This window comes from Hippoglossus stenolepis, chromosome 4, assembly GCF_022539355.2.
Source record: "Hippoglossus stenolepis isolate QCI-W04-F060 chromosome 4, HSTE1.2, whole genome shotgun sequence".
In the NCBI taxonomy this organism is placed as follows: Eukaryota; Metazoa; Chordata; class Actinopteri; order Pleuronectiformes; family Pleuronectidae; genus Hippoglossus; species Hippoglossus stenolepis.
In genome coordinates, this window is record NC_061486.1 from 10,761,695 (window position 1) to 10,788,251 (window position 26,557).

General features: G+C 42.5%; 1 protein-coding gene across 1 annotated transcript; it reads right to left on the minus strand.

Annotated features, from left to right (window-relative positions):
* Window positions 1-895: 895 nt before the first annotated feature.
* Window positions 896-25,571, minus strand: ttc9b (tetratricopeptide repeat domain 9B). The gene is made up of 3 exons (XM_035153531.2): window positions 24,748-25,571; window positions 6,421-6,603; window positions 896-5,652 (listed from the first exon to the last, which is right to left on the minus strand). The coding sequence occupies exons 1-3, from the start codon at window positions 25,220-25,222 to the stop codon at window positions 5,558-5,560; spliced, it is 753 nt and encodes a 250-aa protein (XP_035009422.1). The 5' UTR covers window positions 25,223-25,571; the 3' UTR covers window positions 896-5,557.
* Between the last annotated feature and the right edge of the window lie 986 nt (window positions 25,572-26,557).

Consider the following 26,557-nt stretch of genomic DNA (forward strand, 5'->3'; position numbering starts at 1 on the left):
GCCTTTCTCTGTTACAGTTTATCCACCACATTTCCTTTCTTCTATCAGTCAGATCGTTCCTCTTTTTCCTTTTCGGTTTGATGATATGGAAATGTATGTCAGACAGTGCTGACTCCTTCTGAATCTCAAAATGTTGACTTCAAGATTCAGGGAGCGACAGGAATACGGAGAGGTGAAAGAAGACAGGGAAGGAGGACAAATAGGAAAGGAAACAGAGTCTCTGTGTGTGTGTTGTGTGTGTGTGTGTTTGTGTATTATGTGTACTTTTGAAGTGAACAGCTCTCCAGATTGCCTGCCAGTTGGTGCGTCCTCAGATCTACAGACTGACTTCCTTTACTCCTTGACTGAATCCCCGTCAGATCATTTCATTGTTTCGTGGTTTCTAAATGATCTGTGCAGTAAATATATCATAATGAATCTGAGCTAAGTGACACAGTTGATGAATAAAGTATTCAAGGGTGAAATATTTTAAATGCTGTTACGATCAATCGGATCCTGAAGGTTTTCGATATAGTAGTACATAGTAACATAGTAAGCTCTAGCAGCTTTGTCAAGTCAGTTATTAATGCTTATCTCAGTGAGGGTTTGTTGACTATAAATTTATAACAAAAAGCCAGTTACAAACTGAGTATGTGGAAATGGAGGAGGAAAGATGCATGTTTGGCGCTTCACTTTTACTTAAAAGTAAAGTTTCTCAGATTCACTGCGGAGGGTTTAAACATATATTAAAATCGGTATAGTAGAACTAGAGATAACATCTTTTATTTGAATTCCTCACGTACGACTATCTTAACAAAACCTGGCGCCTACATTACCCACAGTTCCACTTAACAGGATTCTCTCCTGTTAAGTGAAAGTGAAAATTGTGACCACACAACAACAACATCAACAACACTCTGGTTTGTTTGAAACTTTATTCATAATCTTTATTTACCAATCAATAGTGCATTCCCGGGCTAGCAGTTCAGTAAAACCAGTGCCATTACGCCTGGTGGATGTTTGGATGTTGAATGGAAAAAAAAGAGAAAGGCCTCATAGGGAGCGAGGCGAGATAAAAGCGCGGTCATAGCCATGACGTCCCCAGCTTCAGGTTTTATTTATTTTTTATATATATATTTTGTCTCCATCAACACAGAAACAAACAGGATGGAGGTTGGCAGCTGTGAGGAGCAGCTCTGCGCTCTGGTACCAGTTCCTCAGAATTCTCGTTCACTCCTGTGTTTTACTGCGTCTTTTACTGTGCAGAAACAGACGCTAGTGGGGGGGGGGTCAAAGGTCATTCAGACGGGTAAAGGTAGGGGTCGGGGGTTGGGAAGGTTCAAAGGGCATTGCACGCACTCTGAGCTGATTTTGGATCCCTTCGACAAAAAGGGACGTCAACAGAAATACCAACAAATACAGACACAGTCACGAAGCAGCTCTGTGGGAGGAGCTGTGTTAAAATTCTCTTTTCTACCTCTTGAATTTCTTTTCTGCCGATAAAGTAAGTCAGAAAAGTAAAGCTTTTCACAACCATAAAACTTTCCTTTTTTGTTGTATTTTTTTTGGGACAATTGTATCATATATTCACAGAAAAAACTACTTTGACATTTGACAAACATTCACCTCAAATGACATCAACGTAAAAAGAAGCAGAAAATAACACAGCCAGTAGTTCTACTTTTTTCCTTTTCTTTTTTGTTGTGCTTTTTGTTTATTTTTCAAAGCTACACTGACGCAGACATTGGGCGTCTCTATTTCTATGTGCACAGACAGCGCGTTGTCAGATTACTCCTATGATAACAGCCTTCCGCTGAGTCGCCTCTGCCATTAATCAAACAGAATCAAATGAATCAAACAGCCTGAGATGAACCTGCTCAGCTATAGTTATCTCTGGACGCTCGTGGCGCACGTCGAGCCAGAATGACTTTGCACAGCGAGACAGAAACAAGATGGCGGACTGGTGCCATGAAGAGAGCACCACGGGAGGAGACCTATCCCCGAGGGGCCAGCGGGTGAGTAGACTGAGCTCAGGCAGCCATGGAGACGGAGCCTGCAGGTGCCGCTCCTCCCTGTTGTTTGTTGATTTATCTCCTCCGGGAAAACCATGCAGGCCCAGAGAGAGACACAGAGAACAGAGGCACGTCGGGAGAGAGGACGGCTCCTGCATCTGGGGTTTCAGTCCTCATCCAACCCACAGCCGGGTGATAAAAATCTGTTATTCCACTTGAGTCCGTTATTTAATTGGTGTTTATGTTATTAATCGTAATGGGAAATGTCAAACAAATATATATTTTAGCAAAAACAGCAAGATAACTCAAAGGAATCGTTCAACTTGTTTACAGTCTTCATGCTGTGCAAAGCCAATCCTCTCCACAGACATCACAGTGGTATCAATCCTTTTATTCTAACTCTTTGCAAGAAAACAAATCATTTTATTTCCCAAATGTTGTACTTGTCCTTTAAGAAAATATCATCATGTTCCTTCACAGCCATTAAGAGCAGGAAATATAATTTATATATTTATTATATTATTAAAAGTTACATTTTACTATGTTGATACACTTTATGGCTAAAACTATGTGGACGCCCCCGTTTGCAAAGTCTGTGCTGTTATGAGTCACACCTTTTGTTTTCCTGCAGTGACAAGTCGAATTGTCTGCTGGGAAAATATCCACGGCTGTGTCTGAAATCACTGTAATATACTTTATACTGAACTACATTTCCTCTCATCATTTTAATTGCATCTGAAATCAGAATGTGATATTCATAAACTATTTATCTATTGTAAAATGGAAGAAAAATAGCAATGATTCACAATAACAATTTACTGCTCAATATAGAGAGATTCTCGAGATTCTATTACAATGGGAGGAACCAGGGCGTGATTTCAGTAACAGCTCAATAAATGTGGGAACAGTAACTAAAGAAGGAATCCAAAAGTTTGCGAACCACTGTTTTAGACAATGGCGTGCTTTCGTACATAGATAGTTTAGTCGAAGTTTAGTGTGGAACCACCTGCCCTGACCTCAACCACATCCAAAACCTTTGGGATGAACTGGAATACCGACTGGGATCCAGGACCCAACATACAAATGATCTAGTGGCTGAATTGAAGTTTGGGTAATGAGATGTTCAGCTATCACTTTGTGGCGGCTGTTGCTCAGGAGATAGAGGAGCTCGTCCACTAACCAGAAGGTCGGTGGTTCGATCCCTGGCTCCTCAAGTCCACATGCTGAAAGACAGTGAACCCCAAATTGCCGGCAGTGTGTAAGTGTGGCTGGTACTGAAAAGTCCTTTGAGTGGTCGATAGAATAGCTCTATATAAATAAAGGGCTTAATGTTGACATACTTTTAGCCATATAGTGTATGATGATAAATAAGCTCTAAACTTTTCTATGTATCTCCACGGCCACAGTGAAGCTGCAGCCGCTCCGCTGCGGCTGACAGTGGCCTACTTCTCCCTCCACTGGAGCGACTCTGTATCATGCAGGTCTCTTCGACACATGGTGCCGTCTCTCCAGGGTCCCATTGACACACTTTGGTCTCTGTTTCCCTCCCAGCAGGTCACTGGCAAAAAAGTAAGGAGGGGAAATCTTTTACTGCAACTCTCTCTAAATTTCCTCCTCCAGCTCTGTTTGAATTTCTTCAGCAGAGGAATAACCTTTAATATCTCGCAGTGACTTTAATTCAACCTTCTTTTTTTCAGATATATGCGATATCTTATTGTACTGCTTTGATCGGTCTGTCGATGGCAGAATGGATAAAATAGAGGTATGAGCACATCATTGAGTGGCAGCATGCCATGTCAGAAAGCAATAGAGCACATGTAATCCCCTCCCTAACATCTGAAGTAACTCCCTGGAGCCAAACGTTACATGCAGGAGGTGGGCTTGCACACGGGAAAGAGGAAATTGGGTTTCATGGAATCGTAGACGAGGGGAATTCAGGTCATGCTTTCAGAAATCATCAGTCCCACCTCCTGCAGAACAGGGCGGGCGGGTTTAAGCCTGTGGTAAAGCTAATAGAATAGCAATGTCTGTATTAGCAATGTTTCAGCTTCACAAATTTACAAGAGAATCGCTGGCAAATATTTAGCTAGTCATGGACATCCACAAACCATATTATCGGTATAGTGTCTAATGCTTATGTTGTGTGTTACAGTGTCTGTCCGTCTGTTTCCATACATTGGTATTTTATTTATCGACATACGGAAAACTGAAAGAGGAAGAATCTCAAATGGCTCACTCTTGTTGAAGTGCACTATAAGCTGAGTGCTCCGTGGTGGTTGTTCGGACTGTCGGGACAGAAGCGTGTGATTGTTTCCCTGCACTAACGCCGCCCAGAGTCTCCTCGGCGTATTGTCGATGTCTGGGAAGCTTCAGCATTAGCGATAAAAGGTCGGACCTCGGTTAAGAAGAAAGTGTTTTCTCGCCGTGAACCGCTTAAAGAGTGGATCTCCATCTAAGCCAATGGCAGGTTGATGGAACACCGATCCCATTGGCTATTTTCCATTGTGACATCATTGACGGGAGAACAGGGGGAGGAAGGAGGGAGGGAGTGTCAACAACATCAACAACAACACGCGACCCAGGAGGGGTTTCGGACAACAGATTCAAGACACACCAGTTTTCCACAATAGCACACCATATCAATTAGGTACTACTGAGTATGATGAACACCGAAAGCAAATAAAAAAAAAAAACCCTAGTGACGGATTACAAACACTTGAATTAGCCCTTGAATAGAAACAACAGTCCAGAAAGAGAGATACATGGCATCCAGGAGAGACAAGTGAGACAGAAGAGCGATAGATTAAGCACAGAGGAAGGCTTCTTCTCTACTCGATGAAAGATTTCTAGTCTGTCCCACAGTCTGGATATAAGGGCCCTCGGGTGCCCTGTTGGGGTATAGGATGTACAATCAAACTGGGCTATGGTCTTGATATGTGTCACACACCCCCCCCACCTCACTATCCCCACGCTCATGGCCGAACTTCCTCCACACACACTCCTGCCCTCCTCCCGGTGTGGTCGAGTTTCCCAGCCCTGATTTTCTCCTCAAGAGTTCCAGATAAGAAGGAGAGAGAGAGAGAGAGAGAGAAGGCCAAGAGAAAAAGAGCAAGAGAGCAGAGACAAAATGCTTTTCATGTTTTTAAAACTTTTACTAAATCACGCAAATGTCCATTATTTGTATGTGTTGAAGCTCCCTTTTCAGTCCGCCGCGATGATGTTTCATATGAGTATAATACAGCATTTTTCTTGTATTTTTTTGTTGTTGTTGTTTTCTTTTTTACGTTTGCTTGACTGTCTGCGTCTAAGGGAAGATGAACCACAGCACCTGAGGGAGAAAAAGGGAGAAGAGGAGGGAAGAGAGGGATGAAGGGGATGTGCTGCAGACAGCTCTTGATATGTCTCCCGCTTCAGTTCATCGCTGGCAGGTGATTGGGTCGGTCCCTTCCGTCTGTGGGCTGTGCTGCTGTCAGTAGTCGATGGAGGAGGCGGAGAGAGGGAGGGGCCATCCGGGACTGTTCGTAGGGTCAGGGGTGGGCGGGTCAGGAGGGTGAAAAGGTCGAGGGTCAGCCCTGGGTCTCTTTGCCCATCTCTCGATCCCGCTGTCCGCTCTTGCTCATCTTCATCTCCGTCAGCTGGATGTACCGGAGCACGTTGGTGTCTGCGATGGATGTGAGGCAGAAAGTAAAAGATTTTTGTTTGAATTCATGTCATGTCATTTACTAATGCAGCTAAATTAAACCTTCTTTCATGTTAGAAAAAATAAAGGCACAAAGATGATGTGGTTATGACCATAGACTGTATATAAATATGTATAAATGTATAAAGATGGACAACATCACGCCTCCCTAAAAGAGAAGCCAAAATTTCTTGATCGCCCCCTGTTGGCTGGCTGCTGTAGAGGTCATATACTCCACCTCCTCGGTGTTAGTGGATGAGGCAAAGACAAAGAGACGCGTCATCCATCTTTATATATATATATACAGTCTATGGTTATGACAGAGCTGAAATGTGACAAAGGTTTACAGAAGTAAAAAAGTTTTCTCAATTAACATTTCAGAAAATACCAAATAAAGAGTTTTAAATCTTGAACCACCTATGAAACACAACAAAATGTATCCAAAGAAAAAACAAAACAGACATTTTAGGTGAAAAAGCAAAGGTTAAGACAAGATACTTGATGTATATATTAAATTATCACCACATTCAGGGAAACTTTTCCTGATATTAAAAACAGAGCTTGCAAGAAGGTCACTATAGCTGTAAGACACTAGGGTGTGATTTATTGTTTTCATTCTTGTGGAAATAACAAACATGGTTACCACCTCCATGGATAGTTTGAAATCTAAATAGTTTGTATATTCCATGTGCACAAACAGGCATACAGATTTTTTTTCTCTTTTATGTGCCTGTATTTAAATATCCTCACCTGATGGTTCGCGGTTCTTGGCGTCACGCAGGTAACGTAGGGCACATTCGTAGTCACCCAGGTGATAGAAGGCGATGCCGGCTCGGTACATGGCCTTGAAGTGGTCTCTCTGGTGGCTCAGCACCTTCAGACAGTACTCCTTCACTCTCTCGTAGTTTACCAGCTCGGACTGCAACAGACACGCTGCAGGAGAGGAGGAGAGGGAACAAGTCAGTAGTGTGTAGGAGGAAACTTTATAAAATGTTGTTCATGATGGTTTATTTCGATTTTACAGCTTCCGCCCACAGTCCAAAGACATGCAGAGTGGGGTTCGGTTAATTGGAGACTAAAAGAGGATAAGCAGGATAGATAATGATGCACTTATGCAACTTCAAGCGAAGTTTAAATGACAACTAGATCCCGTGAGTGAAAAAACAGAGACGGGGATATTTTTGCTGACTTCACACTCTGTGTCTTTTAATAGAGCCTCCGTGAAATTTATCCTCCACAGTACTTCCTCAGGATGGCAGTGAGCAGACTATAAATAGCCATCACTAATGTTCCACAGAGAAGACAAAGAAAAAAACTTTTGTGCCAGCAGTAATGTCTCTGCACTGCTGTTGAACTCTGCTGGTAAAATATGAGAATGGGGAGAAAATGAGCTCAAGAGTGACGGAGTGAATAACTCTCCTGACTTAGCAGATGTGTGGTAAGAACTGAGGGCAGCCGAGGACAATGGAGGAAAAGAAGGGTAGGGGGGGGGGGAAGAGAGAGAGAGAGAGAGAGAGAGAGAGAGAGAGAGAGAGAGAGAGAGAGAGAGAGAGAGAGAGAGAGAGAGAGAGAGAGACACACACACACACACACACACACACAGCTTTTAAAAGTCTGCTAATGTCTCAGATATCTGATCACTCAAACACTGATCCTCTGACAATCACAGCCACTCAAGGTTTTGTCTCCACCTTACTTCACCTCATTTCTCCCCCCCCCTCGTCACTCCTTTACTCCCTGCCAGTTTCTTAATCTATCTAATGAGAAATCAAAAAACAATTTCCCTTCTGCTGTCGTATCTCCTCCAGCACGCCGACCCAATCCCACCCCAACCTTTTTCTCTCTGATCCCACTCCCTCCTTCCCACAGTCCTCCCGCTCTCTCTCTCTCCTCCGAGTCTGCCCTTGACACTCAGACAGCGTTGTGAACAATATGAGTCAGGGACCGTTTGCTTGGAGGCAGAGTGAGTCAGGATCGAGAGATAGCGAGGGGAGAGAGAGAGAGGAGCAGAATTAGTGTGTATGGGAGGATGAGGGGTGAAGGAGAGGAGAGATATGTGAGACTAAAAGGCGATGAGGAGGAGGAGTGTGTCAGAAATAGTTAGTAGGGGTGTGTGTGTGTGAGGCTGAGGAAGATGGACAGCTTCGACAAAAGCGAATGCAGTGAGAAGTGGTTAAGGATCAAGAATTTCATCAGATGAGCTGGACTAATGGAGCTCCCTCTCTCTCTCTCTCTCTCTCTCTCTCAGACCCAGACCTTGTCTGTCAACTACACAAGTGCAAAGCGCTAAATAATTCATCATGGACATCGGGGGACGAACCAATTCAATAACAATCAGTGTATATTGGTATTTAGTGGTCGAAGTAGCAAAAGTGTGTGTTGGGTGTACTTTGTGTGTGTGTGTGTGTGTGTGTGTGTGTGTGTGTGTGTGTGTGTGTGTGTGTGTGTGTGGGAGTCACTGCCTCAAGACATGAACTTTGCATGCGATTATAAATGCAGTGGGGCTCTTGAAATTGTGAATGTTTATGAATGGACTATTTGAGTAAGTCCTTTATATTTTGCCGACTTTTGCCGACTATATAATCTGTTGCCCAAATGAACTTCTTGGTTAATTTGGTGAGGAAAATGTGGATTATGTTGATGGTTATGTCACCCATGACTCAGTAAATAAATTAGACAAAAATTATTGCTAAATTACATTTTTAAAGCTCCCTCTTTTTTTGATTTTGAATGAACTTGTATATTTTGGGTTAAATCTGAGATGTACAATGTGATTAGGGGATTCTATATAAAAGTAAGATAAACTGTATCAACTATTAATATCTAGAATAATAGTAATAGTAAGAATAAAAATAAGCCTGTGACTGTTTTCTGTGAAGCTGGTGACTCAGCACAGAGCAGGAAGGTCGAAGTAATTTCCCATTTTCAGTGATTATAAGTCTGCTTAGCCCCGAACGCTGGGAATCACCTCGGATGCCCTCTACCTCTCCTACACACCTCTCCACAGACTCCACTCCTCTATTTGTTTTTACATCCAGGCAGCAACAACACAGCTTCTCTCATCCCTCCACACGCACAAACACGCACGCACATGCACGCACGCACATGCACACACACACACACGCACACATCCATTATCGCCCTCCAGCAGTGGACGTGAGCCGAGCTTTCAGAGGATTCAGTTACAGTCCATAATGGGCTAATGGCTGGTGCAGTTCACTGAGACTCACACATGCGATACACATGATACACAGCATACACAGTCACCAATGACACAGACAGAGGCACAACACAGTTACACAGGGGACGGCAAACACACAAGCGGGGGGTAAACAGGGTTCGACGATTCAACCAGGCACAGATGCACCACAGACAAACACAGAATCGCTAATAGACGACTTGAAACTTTATTTGAGGTGGACGATGTTTAAAAGATACACAAAACACACACACAAAAGCAGCGTGCACGAGCGATGACTGGCCGGCCGCACCCTGCCGGACCATTAGGCAGATGGATGGCACGCCAGAGGGAATGTAGAGTGTGGTGAGATGCATTAAGGGTGTGATAATGGCAGGATCATCAGAGCAGGCCAGGCTACAGACAGACAGAGGCACAGTAAAAACAACACTGGAGCCGTGGGGTCCTATTCACTGAGGGACGAGTCAGGGTTTCTGTTTGTGTCTTAAAAGAGTGAAGTGGTTCGGGAAAAGATTAACATGTGTAAAGCAGAGAAAAGAGATCTCTGCGGTAAAGTTATTCCGTTTTTAGACTTTCCTCAAATCTTTGCTTTTTGTCTTTTAAATTACAGGATAGTTTTACTTCATCGATCAGTAGATTTCTCACATTGTCATATAAACCATATACATTGGGAAACAAGGGAAATACAAAGTTCACTAAGTGTTTTTGTTTGTGTTATTTATGACTTATGAGGCTGTTATAAGCTCATGGTCGTCGTAAATATTATGAAAATCTTTAGTTTACCCTATTTTCTCTTTCAAATCTTGACTGCAACTGTTCACATAAGAAAAAATCTTTAATTACAAATAGTACAGTGTAAAATAACACGTTATTCTGTAAAAGAAAATGTGAACATAACTGGATGTTGGAATATGAAACAGCCGAGGACTCAAACATTGAAGGGCTCTTAGATTTCTATAACAAATAACTTTGACTACACCAGCCTTGTATCAGCAGGAATCATGTTGTTATTGGTCGATTCTGCAACTGTAGAGCTCCACCCAGTGTCAACGTTCAGTGCCAGCACAGGAAGTAATAATGTGTCTTATGTGTAAAGAGACAGACTGTACAACTGAGAATGTGGTGGATGGGCATTGTAGTATAGCAGATTGTGATGGGGACAGATCAGTCATTAATGTTCTGGTTTTTATTTAACTGTAAATCATCTGTGATCTCATCAAAGGTTATTTGTTTTAACTACAATCATTTTCTAAACGTTACCAAACATTAGTTTCCACGTATGAAGACAGAACTAATATATTAGCATTTCGCATTAAATGCAATCCTAGGTTTTGGTTTTGCAGAATAGTCCAATATCAGTGCTGTCGTTGACTGTGCGCAAAGGGTTAAAGTTAATCGGCTAATCCTCAGAACATTAATCTTGGAAATTGATTAATATTTTCAGTCATTCTTCAAGAAAAAATGCTAAACATGAATTGGCTCCATAATGTGAGGATCTGCTGATTTAGAAGAAACTTAGACTGGTTAATTATAATGGATGTTTTTACCCTATTTAAATGACTTTTGGACACAGTCCGTCACATCCATTTTGTGTGTCCATGATCAATTTCCTGAAACCCTGCCAGTTGCTGGGCTTCTGATCCAACCCTGAATCTCTCTATGAAATGTAATCCCACTTTGAAACAGATTTTTGTTTTGATTAAAGATGCAGTATTCCCACAGCTTGTCCATGAACATGTGCGATGAGAGAGCAGGACTGATGAGATGTAAAACTGCACAAAGGAAACAAAGTGGTGATAGATGTGTCTGATCGGGGGCCTTCATTAGAGGACGGGCACAGAAGAATACGCCGAGGCCTTTTTGATGCTGCGACATTGGCTTTGTGTGCGCACCCATTTAGTGTCAATGTCAAGCGTTTCTTTCTCATTTCTTTTTCCATGGAAACACTGGCACATTTCAAGAAGGGGCAGATGTAGACAAATACCAGGAAACCGGGAAAAATTTCTAAGAAAGCCCAACAGGTGCAAAGGCAGCCTTCAAGTGTGAGCGTGTGTGAATGTGGACAAGTGTGTGTTCATGTGTGTGTGTGTGTGCCTCTCATTCGACTTGAATGTGGAATCAGAGGTGCGGGGAGTGGGAGTGGTTAACACATGCTCAGGACCCCCACTGGCTTGCCTGAAGCATCGTGTCTGAAAGAACAGAGCCTGCATAGAGACTCGCTTTCATTTAGCAGACAGAGCGACTGTGAGGAATGAAAGGCAGGAAGGAAAGAGAGACAGGGGGCAAGTGAGGACAGAGACAACACTGACAAAATAAAAATCCAGAAACAACCGAGGAAAACTGAATTTGTGAGGTGACGACAACAAGAGAAGCGAAAACGAAGGGGAAGAAGCAGACGGAGCGAGCAGTGGAAGTGTGAAAATACTCTTTCCCTATTCTTTCATGCCACATCTTTTTTTCATGCTGTAGTCCATTTCTTTCCCGACGTCATTATCTCCCCTGTGGACCAATGACCATCCCCTGTCTTCACACCAGGTGAGACGCCACGATCCGGCTAATTTAAAGCCACTCGTGACGCTGGTGATTAGTCTGCTGTCCATCACCTTGTAATTAGTTCTGCGGGAGGATAATGGCAGATGGAGAGACCCATCGCTCTCACTCACGCTCACACGCAGAGACGCACAGTCCTCACACGTCCCTTCAACAGCCTCCATCTTTGACACTCGTCCTCCATTTCTTCCCAGACTTTGTCCCATCTTCGGAGCACAGGCCATTGCCCTCCTCTCACCTTTTCCCAGATCTACTGTCTCTACTTTACAAATGTCATTCTCCTGCAACAGACTTATATTCAGACACAAAATGAGCCGTGGTGAAATCGCCTCACTCATACATCTCGGAGCAAAATCTGATCCAAACATGATGACGTCGCGGCTCGCAGGCCTCTCCGGTCCCACTAAGAATAGCGCCACCCAGAGCGATTTTTGCGAATGCCTTGTACTTTGCTTTTGCAGTTTGCTGTAATCACAGGGGCTGACATGACACAGCATTCACGCCACCTTCACCAGCCACCACCTGCATTTTCAGCCACGTTCTCGGCCCCTTTGTTCCAACTGCAAATCAACTTTTACCTTCTCACCCTGGCACCGTTTGTCTTGTCTTAATTTCACAGAGGCTTTAATGATGAGACCGCATTTAGGTTTAAATTTCCTCTTCTGGCATCAATAAAGTTAGTCATAAAGATTTGATCATGTTTTATCTGTTTCAGGAGGCAGGAGACGATGAGTTTGTTATCTTACATCACCAATATGTGATGTAGGAAAATATGCTCTTCTTCCTTACAGGAAATACTAACAATGACGACTGTGATTTATTAGGACACAGTGGTGATAAGAAGCTCATTTTGTTTCACCTCAGATAAATTGTGCAGATGAGCTGTTTCATTGTGTCACAGTAGCAGACGACTAATGCTGCTCCATATGGTGTTAGTAATAATTACTCACTTTCATTGCTCATGTTTGACGATGTGCATCTCCTCTGGGGACAGAGGGAAAAGCAAAGCACCGGGACCAGCTTTATAAATGAGTCAATGAGTGGGAATGAAGACAGATCGGAGATGTGAGATTTGTACATTTGTGTGGATTTTGGAGGAAAGGTGATTGATTTACCTCCATTGCTTAGCTTACATTCAAGCTATGATTCAACATTTTGGGGTACTGTGCTTTTTCATTTTCTTGCCAAGATTTTGATGGCCAATGCCCCACTTGCATTAGAAGCCTCGGCCAGTTAGCTTGGCTTATGACCCCACTGAAAATCCAACTCAATTACTTGAGATTTTACAAACTCAACTAAGATTTAACTTTTTTTAAAGGAGCATTTCAATGTATGTTGCACAGCAAATGTTGCTAATTCAGGCTAATCAAATGATTTACTATATAGCTTACATCGAATAATGATTTTGGAATAATAAACACTTCCCAGTAGGATTAACAGAAGGGTTTCCTGTTATTCCCAGATAGCATACGGATGTGGGCCACTTCAGGCAATGATGCAGCACTTCTGACCTTCTTATTAGAGGTTGGTAAGGTTTTTGGTAAGGTGTAATCTTTATGTGAACCTAAAGTGGCCCATGTAGTAAATGGTGACTATATGGCCCAAATAGCACAAATCGAATTTGGGCCACCTTTGGTTGATATGCGGTATTGCTATGGCTTACTTGTGGCCCAGATCTGGCAAACAGGAGTGGACCGCTCAAGTGCCATCATTCCTTGTGGTATGTGTACCCGGATGTGGGTTGTGGGCTAAATATGGATCAAAACTATTTTGCTATATGGGATTGAGCTAAAAATACATGAATGCATCATTAGCACAAGGATTAAAAACACAAACTGCTAGCTAGCTAACTTTCTATTTCTAAAATCCCCCTCACACATCTCATGCTAAATAATTAACAGACGACATGTTGTTGTTTCAATTGACACAAAACCCAAAGAAAGTATAAGAATAAAATTGCATTTTCTTTTTTCACAGGGGATGTTTGTTAATGATAAACTTTAGAATTGCTGGGAGCCATTTTTTATTTCCATCAGACAGAGCGAGACTAATGATAGCCCCGTTAGCTTGTTGGCTGCTGACTGTAGCTTCACTTAAATTAAAGTATTACCTATCCTCTCAGGCAGAAAGTGAATTAGCATATTTCTCTAAATGAAACTAGTGATTCTATTCCTCCTTATGTGTTGCTTAATTAACCTCACAGCTTTTGTCTTGTCAGCCCTGTAAACCCCCCCCCCCCCGACTTGTTGAGTTCCTCATATAACTGGCTCCGCTGCTCATGCCTGGAAACTGTATATTTACAATCTATTTACAATCTCTGGGATTACCCCGTGTCCAGATGTCTCTCAGGAGGTAGAGCAGGGTCTACTAGAAGGTTGATGGTTCAATCCCTGGTATTGCCCCTGCCTGTACTGGCAGTGTGAGTGATGAAGCACCAAAACCAACTCCTCTTATAGTTTATTATTTACTGTACGGTCCTCAGTCATACAGCATGCTGAGTGTTTCCACCTTTTACCGCACACCCTTGTCCTCAAACCCAGACTCGTGCATCACAAAGGTCCTGACTGTGCCCATCTTATACCCTCCTCCACTGCTCTGCTCTCCTAAAATAGTCGCTGATTCAGGATTAATGCTCATCTACTTAAATATTTATACAAGTGAGGAAGCTATCTTCTCAACGACTTTGCCGGAGATGAAATCATTTATTGCTCTCCCTTGCACTTCACAGTTTCAAGAACTTGGGCTGAGCAATTTCCTCTCTTCAGTAATATACAGTAATGCTGTAGTTGGGCCTTATGGGGTTTTCTTTAGGACTCAAAAGGAAATGAAGAGCAGTTCACAAAGTTATGATTATATTATTACTACTGGTGTATTTATGTTATATCCTTAGGTGCCTCAGGGACAAATGAGGAACCAGTACTATTACCTAATTCTCCTGAGTAAAAACAGACATTCAAATAGTAGATAAGTGAGGTTTAATAAATCTTAAGAGAGACTTCTATCGAGGTTATATCTGCACTTGAACTCCTTGACAGGGATATAATTTTGTTGTGGCCCTTAGCTAGGCCATTATGTGATTGGGGATGTCAGCTGTGGACACTAGGCAGACTTGTGCCTTTAGCTCAGCAGATCATTGGCTACTGTCCTCTGCTGCTGTCAGACACATCGCTTCTAAAACCTGACCACACACACACTAAGGTCAAATATTGTCAAGTACAATTAAGGCTGTGTTTGCTCATATTGATCCACTTCTGTCTGTGGATAATCTACTGTATGTACAGTTGATTTGATGAACATGCTTTGTGCATTATAGCAGCAATAAGAAAGATGGGGGTGTTTGGACGGGTCTACAGTAAGTGCTGCCAAATGGTTTGGCTGAGAATTTCATGGAGTCAGGCTTAATCTGCGAGCTTGAAGAGCTTCCCACTAACCTGAAGCAAATGAATGGCTAAAGAATGAGATTTCATCATCTCTGAAACTGCCACAGCCATGTCTGAAGGCTGAACAACACACAGTATGGAGAGCATCCAGCAGCAGAGAACATGGACCAGAGCTTATTCCAAACAACTAAGCAATAAATACATATCAATATTGTCCTGTACAAGAACTAATAATGAAAAGAAACCATCCATTTTACCTCCTCTCAACCGCTTTGAATAACTTGCTTGTGCAAACAAACTGTGTGCACACAAATCATCACAGAGTTTTTAGCTTATACGGAGAAGCACAAGTTTTTAAAAGTTGTGTTCCTGCTTACTTGATACATTTCCAAGTCTAAAAAATGTATTCTGCTAAATGCATCAATATTCTCCCTACAGCACAGTGGTAGGTGTGAACGATAAGTCTGTGGGCTGTAGAACCAAAACATAAAGTGTGTTGCTATCCACGCATTTGACATTTAAATTTTGGAAGAGCTGTGGAGATAAAAAATGAAATTCAACAAAGTGCAACTGAAACAGATTTGTCGATTAAATCTTAACATATGAACATGACTTCTAAATGAAGAGACGAATAATTAAGGCAGGCAAAGACACCATTTCTTTGTCTAAGTACGTTGGAACATCTGTTGAATTAATACCTTACATAACATAAATGTCATTTTCCCATCACCTGACTCTAATATCCAGATGATAGTAGCAGATGGAAACACATTTTCTATAGGGTGCCATAAAGCAGAGGGGAACTGCACAGATCATTTTCCGTGGGTTCATCACAACAAGTGACTCTTTTTTTTAATCTACAAATATTAATTGAATCCATTGTTAAAATAGAATTCAGCATTTCAATTATCACTGTACATTTCAAATAACTTAGTTTCTTTTCAAAATGTGAAACAGCACCAGCTAAGATCAAATCTAATAAATCTTCTCGGCTGAGGTTCACCCTCATCTTAACCTTTTCGTCAAGGACAAGGACGAGTTTTCACCTTCAACCCCCGGCAGGACATGTGATGAGACATTCCGTGTCAGACCGAGTGAGGGAAGCTCAGGGCAGTGACCAACATGGCTTCTTATCAGCACGGAGCTGTACGGATAAATATAAATAGCCAATTGGTTTAGTGGGCTCTGTCCGCTGGAGCGCGGGGGTGTTAGATATGCCCAAATAGCTTCAGCAAATTCTCATTACTGATCTGGCTTATAGAGGACGAATACTCTGCATTTCTCCATCAGACTTTCGCTCGCTCTCGCTCTCTCTCTCTCTCAGGAAAGGGCATCTGTCTCAGTATTCTCTCGACTTTCAACTGCAGACTAAAAAAAGCCTTGATGGCCACTTTCAGTTATTCATTATTTTGCAGTCAGCATATCAACGTATATTAACCTGGTTTGGTATCTTAGCAGTTTAATAGATTTTTTTCACTTCAGAAACTCTTTACATCCTCAAAGGCTTAGAACAACTTTGTCAAAACTCTGCAATCCCAAACTTTATGCTGAGATGTTATTCTATCTTGCTGCCTCGTTTATCCTGCTATCTTATGAAGCAATTGTAGAGTATGATAGTTATTAAAGCATCTGACCTCGATACCAATTAACATGATGTGTTTGATAGTCTTGTAATTTGTATTTTCTTTGGCACTTTGTGCTAGTACATCTGGTTTTCTTCCTATATAAACATTAATTTGATATTTTTTAATGAGATCTCTTTGCAGGTGCTTTTGTTGTTTTTTTATCTCACAAGCACAATCACTATTCCTGTTATGAATAAGCCCAGATCTGTAATCTTGTACAAATAAACAGAACTATATTTAGGTGAAAAATTGTAGTTTGTTAGCATGTTGACACAGAAAACTAATTCAGTGAACACATCAAATACTGAACCTGCTAAAACATGTTAGTGTTGTCATGATGTTATAGCAACCTGACATCAGCATTTAACTTAAAGCTCTAGTGTTGTTTATTTACAGTGTTGTTGTCTCTGTTGACTCTTGTGTTAGCTCTGTGTTTTTCTTATTGTTCTGCTCTACTGGCCTAATTTTAAGGATTGAAACATGTAACGGAGCACATTTGGGAACAATATAGCGCTTTACCACAAATGCTATTATGTGTTACAGTAAAAAAAAAAGTGGCTTTTGCTTTTCTTGTACTGTCTCCCTCTCCACCTCTCCCTGGCTCCCTGTCTGTCGCCTCTCCTCCCTTTCTTCCTGACTGATGACTGAATCTTATTTACTGTTTTGACGGGAGTCGTCTGGGCCTGTCAGGGCTGGGATATAAAACTGTTTGGTCTGGATTGGATTCCTAAGCATTGTCTCCTCCACAATTGGAGTAAAACCACGAATGCAGCTCTGAGAGCCCTCCCTTAAACACTTAGAGGTCATAGCGACGAGCAGTTCCCTCCTCTCGTTCCCTCCTTGTCACTCTCCTTTACAGCCGTACCCTCCCTCCTCTGTCGTATAATCCCCTCATATTTAAGAGTTCTGTCCGGTCTTTCTCGCTCCCTTGGTTTTACTCCCTCCCCCCATTTCAGCCTATGCATCTTTTCTACTGACTCACCCCTTCCCCCATCCTCCAGAGCTCTCCCTCTCTCTCGGCTGTGAGGTAATGCAGAGGGCTGGTATTGTGGGGACAGTACAGTGTGAGTGGTACAGTAGAGGGAGTGCCAGTCGTACCCCCAACAGCAACGCCACGCCATCTGCAGCTCTGGCACACAACGTTTCCACGCCACCAATGGCAGCCGTGCATGCACAGAGGGGGAGGAAAAAACCAAACCTCCCCCCATCCTCCGTCTCACCCTCACATGGCATCTCTTTCTCCGACACTGCTCAGTGCGTTTCTTCCCCACAAACCAACTTCCTTTCCCAACTGCTTATTAAACCCTGCCTTCTCCTCGTCACCACCCCTCTATTTTACATCCTTCTGCCCATCTCCTTTCCTCCCCACGCTCCCCTTCTTCCTTTATCTCCTCTCATGCGCTCCACCACCTCCCCTGGTGAAGGAGCTGGCAGGAGATGAAAGGGAGTTTTTCTGTTGTGCTATTGTGAGTGACTGTTCACCAGGATTGGGTTAGTGTGGACTGGTGAAATCGCTCCGCCTGTGGTGTTACACGTCGACAATGTTTTTCTGATGCCGGCTCAGCAGCTTCTATCTGAAGCACGACCGGGCTTCAAGGTTGTGATGTGGTAAATGTTCGAGGAAGTGGAGCGTCAGTTATGATGGTTCTACGACAAAGGAAGGGCCATCGATAGCAGATGTTGATGTCACCCACAGGCTCATTAAATGTCCATTTAGAGCCTATAATTGTATGTCACGGTTCATAAATTCATTGATGGCCTCAGTCAGATGTCGCTGTGACTCAATGCAGGACATGTGTCAGGACATAAACACGTTCAGATAAGGACTTACAATATGAGGCAACTCAAAATGATGTGATTTTGCAATAACTCTGGGCAGAGACGGATAATAATGATATTGTTGCTGCGTTCAGGGCAAAATAAAAGTCACTAAACAGGTTAGGAAACAATTACATCTTGTTATCCTTCATGAATGCTACCAGGGTGAGGGTTAGTTTGAAACAGCCGCTGGTGCAGGCACAGACCTATATTTGACCATTTGATACGTAGAGACTCCAGGGGTTAGGTAACAAATTTCATTTTCATTTATTTGATTATTTGACAGAGACAATGCTCATTAATCAACAGAAAAATGACATAAATGAGCCAGAGTTAGCTCAACAGGCTATTTTTCATCTGTTGTCCCTGGTAAGTTTTTAAAATGGAAACCTAAAATTCAAATAAAATGACTTGTTATAGGCAACGCATACAAGCAATTTATACAGACTAATATTGAGACAGGTACAATGCATGTACCAATAAGTAACAACACAACATATGAGACAAAGCACAGTATTATCAATATGTCATGATGGGTTCATTTGCAAATTGAATGGGTTGGGGTTAGGTAAGGGTTAGGATTGTCTTGACCCTGCCGACTGTGCCGTTCTCTTAGAAAAAGTGCTGCTCGTAGATGCACAGTATGATTGTGTGTGTGAATGTCTGTACTGTAAAGTGCTTTGAGTGGTCATCAAGACAAGCGCTATATACATGCAGACCATTTACAAGTATCTCCTAGGTGGAATGGCAGGATCCTTTCACCTCCTGGCAGGATACAAGGTAAGTGAAGACAGGGTTAGGGTTACAGGCAGGGTTAGGGTTAGGGGTCAGGGTTGGGGTTAGGGTAACCCCCGCCTGACTCTACAGTTCTGATCAGCTCTAATGTGCAGTTTAATGTTTTTCAGGTCTTTGTATGGAAAGCTCTCTGACTGCTTTCATGGCACAGACACAGTTAGCGACTAACTGGCGAACATAGTAAAACAAGAAGAAGCTCAAAACTAATGTTTTCACTACTGTGTTTCATCTAAATTGTACAAATCGTAGTTTTCTTTACCCTAGAATGGGCCCTTTATACTTAAATACTTTATATTTAGATCTGGAGCGGGTCCTCTCTACGGAGGCCGCCATTTTTTTTACAGTAGCCCAAACTGGACAAACTTAACACCTTTTGAGTTTTTATGACAACTGAAGGCTACCACAGGTACTCTTTCGTGTTTGGAAAGGGGAGGGTGAGGTGAGGGGTACTCAGCTGCAACATGCAACTTCACCAATAGATGTCACTAAATTCTACAGCCATGAGTGGGTGGAAATGGCTGGATCATCATCATCTTCAAGGCGAGTGGAGCAGCAGCAGCTGAATAAAAAGGTGGATGGTGTTACAAAACGAACAGTGGCACTCATCCCCTCCTGCTGTGTCTGTCCCAAGGCCACGACTTATGACTCATTCACTGAGCGAGTCAGGAGGAACAAAGTGAGATTTCAGGCAGAGATCAAAATGAGCCGAATCACAACATCCCGCTGCCTTTTTTATTCCCTGTACACTGTACAGCTTCTAAACTGCTTAGTGCGAGTCTGTCTGAATGTGCAGTTTTAGGAAAGTGCTGTTGCTGGTGTCCAGATTGCTGCCTCACGATCGATACCAAGAAAAAGAGCAAAGCAAACCACAGTATCGTCTGTTATTTTTGTGTGTGTGTGTTGGTGATGGTGGGTGGATGGGTGAGGCGGACAGGCAGGGAGTCTGCCTCTGGCCAACATGTTGCAACACAGTGAGCTGCAACAGACACAGTCGGTGGTGGTGGTGGTGTAACCCATTTAGATACAGCCTTGCAGGGACACAGACTCGGGGTGTCTCTATAACAAGGCCACAAAATAGGACATTCATCATCTCTCTGTTTGACACAATCAGGTGATGTTACTGTTTGTGCCAGTACTTATTTCTCGATTACTCACATCAACTTCCCTACTTTATATTAAAAACTTATATTTTCTCTGTTTCCATCCTCTCTTTCATTTCTTCTCTCTGTTCTGCTTTTATCCTTCTTTCATATTTCTTCTCAGCTTACATCAAAAAGTCTCATCCACGTTTAAAAAAGTTGCTGTAACTGACATAGGACACCAATGAGAGAAGTGAATCTAGAGTAAATCCTGCATAATCAATGTTAATATAAACATACTCTCAGCAAAATGTACTTAATTCGCACATAATGAAGACAAATGGTACAAAACACTAATGGATCATTATTAAGTGTAAGTTTGATTTACTATTGAGGAAGTTGATGCCTATAGTTTAATCTGGGACCGCAACTAACGACTTTCCTAAATGATTGTTTATCAATTTTGTCAATAAAGGAAATACTGAACAATGTCGGTTATAATTCTTCACAGCCCAAGGTTACAGCACCAACTGTGAAAAAATGCAACAAATATTCAGTTTGATATCATGCATGACAAAGAAAAACATTACATTCTCACGTTTCAGATTTTGGAACTATAGGGAATGGTTCACATTTTAGCTTGAAATTTATGTATATTTAATTTGGAATAGTTGCAGCTGTAGTTAAATCCGAAGGCATTAATAATATTACATATTATTATCATATGTTTGGTTTGGAAATATTCAAGTGCAAATACCTCAAAGTTGTATTTAAGTAAAGTAATTGTAAATGTACGTATTATGTCGCCCACTACAAAGCAAACAAAAGAAAAATCTTCATCATCACAACGCAGTCGAGACGAAAAGAAAAAGAAAATACACAAGTGCGAACACACAATGCACAATCAGCAAGGGGTACTTAAAGAACAGCACTGAAGGCAACTCCCATTCCCACACACTTACGCTCATGTGTGTGTGTGTGATGCTGCTTGTTGCTCTCCCAACATACGTCAGAGCCACAGACAACCGACCAATCAAACGGCAGCTCCTCACTCATAAGCACTCTGCAAACTCTGGGTAACCAGGTGGAGCCGCACAACAAAGACCTGCAGCTGGATCACAACACACCAGCCCGACAGTGACTGAACACTGTGTGATCATTTATTAACATGATCATCTTAAATGTCTAAACAGTCTCTTTAATACTCCTTTAAATATTAACGGCCTTTGAATATGATATAACATGTCTATTGGGAGGGAAGTGGATTAAGAAAAACTAATTAAGATATGGAGAGATGGAATGGGAGATTATCACAGCATCATTTACTGTAAATACATAATATTATGATACTTTTATCTGTGTTTTGTTGAAGAGACCTCGATCTTAATAAGACTACCTAGTTAAATAACAGGTTATATATAGTGTATATACTCAATTATAAAGGTAAAACACAAGAGTTTATCTATCACAGTGAGTTAGATGTTTTTTTGTGCTTTGGTTGAACTAATTGCTAGAATTCTCAAAAGAAATTCAATGCTGTGAAAAGGAATTTGGAATTTACATGTTTAGATTCTTGTCCATCAAAAAATATAAGATCACAATCAATCTGATACTGATTGAATTTTGTTTAGTTTTTTTAGTTTATTGTACTTTGTGCTGTATTTTTTCAAATATTTGAGATTTATGTAAAGTTTTATTTGTATTATTAATTTGGGCTCAAAAGCTGTGACCTAAAATATCTTTGAATTAGTTTTGTCGCAACATGTTGACCTGAACAACAACCTGAAGACTATTTAAAAAGTTGAGTCTTCCAAGTTAGAAAAGGCTTTCCATATATTTCTTACTGACATAATGAAAAGACCCAAACCAACAATCAAATGTATTCTCGTACTCTAACGACTATTACCTGTGTAATCAAAGCCTGATATATAATTCCTTAATGCCATAGAGCTCCAATGCTGCCTGTACAAATAATATTTAGAATGTTTACTGTGCCAGTATTTGTGGAGTAACTCCCATTTATACCGTAAATACTCAGAGAACCAAATGTACATTCATCATCCATAGCCTAAAATGGTCCCCAACAAATGTGCAGTTCACTGTCTGATTCACATCTTCAGGGTCAGAGACACACGGACATATTGTTTGCTCCGGTCTCTTCATTGAAATTGGTGACGTTATTTTGAATGACGCCAGCAACAGGAGTAAAGGCTCACGTAACACTGTCGTCCGTGTGAGCCCAGTCATTGTAAGGTCAGGTTTAGGTGAGGTTTCTTTGTGTGTGTGTACACGTGTGTGAGTGCGCATGTGCACACCCTCTTGCTGGAAGCAGCAGCGAGCGACGGGTATGAGCAGTATTAATACAACAGCAGGGAAATGGCCCAGTCATGGTTGCCATGGTAAATATGGCCCCCTGTCGCGTGCTAGCGGTCCCTTACTCCCCCTCCGCTGCTCTCCACTGTTCTCCTCCATGCTGGTTTTTCCTCTAATACCACTCTGACTTATTTCTCTGCTCTGGTCTTTTTTTTTTATACCATATCTGCTCCCTCCTTCCTTCCCTAATTCCCTTCCTTTTTCTCCCTTATTTCAGTCCCCCTTCCCCCCATTTTTTTCGTCTTCCCTCCCCCATCCTTCCTTCACGCGACAGTGGCCTCCCTGCAGGCTTCAGACAGGCCCAAAACTGCTGCACAGAACGAGGCGACCTTCAATGCATCATGGCAGGCCGACCGGGCAGCGCCTGGCACATCAGCCCGAGACACAACATCACTACTGCCCCCGCCGTGCCACACTCGTGAACCAAAAATCTCAGAGTTCACATCGGTACTGGTCTGACATATAACTACTGTAGTGCCTGCGTGCGCCATTCTTCATCATCATCATCATCATCATCATCATCATCATCTCCCTCTGGATGCAAACATACATCACGATCTGAGCTCACACTAAGGCCATGATTACAATTTTACAGCTGAGTAGATCAGTTTTATAATAACTATAACAATAACATCTATATTTATTACTACAGTAAATACACTTTCTTGTGGTTTAAATCATCAACATGACAAACGTAATTACAAATTTCTCTCTGATTAATCTGTGATGTTAAGTGAAAATTAAGCTCAAGTACCCATTATGATGAACAGTATGTAAATAATTTGATTATTTTTCTCCAGCTCTGACATTGTACGCTACAAGCAATGAAGAGAAACGTGGTGAAGCATATCTAAGATAAACAGCAGGTCTTACTACCTTCACCCTGTGTCATGATATCATAAACATAAATGTTCATTCTTGAATGGTAAAATGCTGTTGGAAGAAATCCAACAGCATTTTTATTTTAAATATGAAAATGTGCTTATTTGCTATTTCGCCCAATTTTCTGAGACAGTGAACACAACATCTTTGTGTTTCTGATAGATACAACAGGCTGTTGTTAACTTGGGCTTTGGGAAATAAAGATTTGTTCCACTTAATCGACACGGAGCACTAAATCGATTGAAAAAATAATTGTCCAACCTACTGATAATAATAAATACTGTGTTTGTTAGCTGCAGCGTTACAGTTTACTGAAAAACAGAAGGATTTTCAAGCAATAATACGACACTTGATGTTAGATTTTGGTGGTCCAAACTAAAGTATTAGTTGATTAATCGATTAGTCATTCAACCCTTTACACAATGTTTTAAGCAAACAATACAGCGTGAGGTTTTATAGCTTTGTTAAATGTTTATTTAATTTTTTTTAAATGAATATCTGTAGTTGTTCAAATAAAACATGTTTTGTAAGTCATTATGTTTTGTGATTCATCGTTGTGATTTGCACTTCAGGGCCACCGTTCTATTCAGAATCAACTCACAATTAAAGATTGAATACTTGAAAAAATTTAAAATAAAAGGTTATTGCAGCTCTAGTTTAATAAACTTGTTTTCGGAGCCCCCTCATTATTAAAGGTTTGAACTTGGGCACTGACAAGATCAACAGTGCTAGAAGAGTAGAGTCAGTGTTTTCTAACAGAGTATCTGCAGAGTGGGGCCATCAGACACAACCTGACATCACCCTTTTTTGGCTGCTGACGCTACAACACAACAGTCTTGGCCCAGACATAATGGAAATGTATAGATTTCACATTGCATGACACTTTTGTCCCTGGGAGTATTTATTTTTGTTGTTGTGTATTTTCTTTGTCTCAAACTTGCACAGCGGTGGGCAAAGCGTTCACTTAAATGACTGGAAAAGGCAGCGGTGTGAGTGGAGGAAACCCATTGAGAGGCTGTGGGGGAGCCTGGAAGAGGCATGGAAAAGATAAGATGTGCTAATTTAATTTGTGACATTTCTCTAATGTCACGCAAATGGCCTCACTATAGGCCACATGATGCTCTAATGTGGTCAGATGAGGCGACATCCCCCCACAGGAAACCTGCAGCACAAAGACACACTGTGATCCATCTCTGCGTCTCTCACAGATTAACACCAGGGTTGTTCCACCTGCCTCTGAGCTCCGGCACCTGCAGGAACGGGCTATTCCGTGAACCCGGTGAACCGGAACGAACGACCGTGTCAGCAGCACCAGGGCTCCAGAGGTGGGGGTGTTTATGGTGGTGGGGGGGGTACACACCGGGTATGCGGCTCACCTGTCAGGCTGTCGTAGCACTCGATCTCGGTGATCTCCACGGATCTCCGCTGCTCCTCGGTCATCTTGGAGGTGGCTTGGCTCAGCAGGTTGACCTCGGAGCCCGTCGTCCCATCCGCGACGTGCACCCCCTTCAGCTGCAGAAGCGCCCGGTGGTACTTGCCTATCGCCTCCCGGAATTTCTTCTCCTTGTAGCAGCGGTGACCCTCCGCCTTGAAGTCGATGGCTTTCTGGATCTTCGCCTCCATGTCCATCTCAGCCGAGCCGGCTCGGTTCCCAGCGCCGCCTGCTCCGTCTCCCCCCGCGGCGGCGGCTGCTGCCAGGCTCCGGCCGCCGGTCTCCGGGTAGCTCTTCAGGCTCTTGATCTGGTGCTGCTTCGCCTCCATGTCTCTTAGTGAAAGCGCCTGGAGCGGACCATGGTGCTCGGGCACGAAGGTGTGTTTCTTCGGGGACGACGGGAGCAGCGTGCTGTGCATAAAGTATGGAGGGACGGAGCGGCGAGCACGGCGGGGCAGGCACCGGGGAGAAGTCCAGCCTCGGAATCAGAGATCCGGTCCGAAGCGTGTGCTTTACGAAGGATGATCAAATTAAAAGTGAGGGATATTTGTGGTTATAAACAGGTGAACAAGGTCTGCAGAGCGGACAGAAACACCCCGAGTCTCCTCATCATCAGGTTTTTAACCGTGAAGGAGGAAGAAGGAAAAAACCGAGAGTGCTCGCGCTGGTCGTCTCGCGGAGGGATGCTCGGTGGATTTCTATGGCAGCGGCCGCCTCCGAGGCACGCGCAGCATCAGCACCACACACACACACACACACAACCCCTCCTCCCCCCGACTGCAAAGCATTGTGGGGGAAAAAAAGAGAAGTCGTGAGGCGTTGCTGCAGTCCAGATTTTACATCGCGAAAACACGACAATAAAACACACAGGCAGGAATTAACGACTGAAAAAACACGTCATTCTCTAATCCATTAAACGTAAACACGCAGGTGGATTATAAAGTTATACTTGTGTTCACATAAATACAAATATTTACACATTTATTAGACTATGAAACAGATTCATCCACAGTGATATATTCCCCTTATATTCACTACATTTAAAAAAACAAAAACAGCTGCAGCTTAACTGAATAACCTCAGGCCTGTAAAAGATGACGTCACTCCAACCGTTTGTAAGTGAGTCCTCATCGCAACAGTAAAAAGAGAATCAGACTTTGATTCAGCTCTGACTTCAGCTGATGTTCACATTATAAACATCCGATCAGATGAGTTGAGCTGAGGAGGTCTTCAGCTGGTGATGGAGAGAGACAGGAGGCTGCAGGGACAAGAGCAGGAGGAGGAGAGAGCGTCCTCAAGAGGACAGAGTGTCAATTACACCCAGTTTAAAGGGATAGTTCACCCAAAAGTGAAAATGCACTCAATCTACTCACCACTATGGCGGGGACGGGTGAAGTGTTTGAGTCCACAAAACCCTTCTGGAGTTTCAGGGGCAAACAGCGTTGCAGCCAAATCCAATACAATTGAGGTAAATGGTGACAGATTCTTCAAATGTAAAAAAAAACAATAGAAAAAAACATAAAATAGCTCCATACTGCTCCTGTGGTGTCATCCAAGTGTCATTTACACTAGCCTAGATGTCTGTTGTTATCCTCCTCCGGAACCGCTTCCGGGCTAAAAACATGGAGTAAATGACCTCGTTTGGAGTCGAATTTGGGGTTTACAGACACTTGGATGACACCACAGGAGCAGTATGGAGGCATTGTATGTTTTTTTTCTGTTGTTTTAAATGGTGACTACATCTGAAGAAGTAG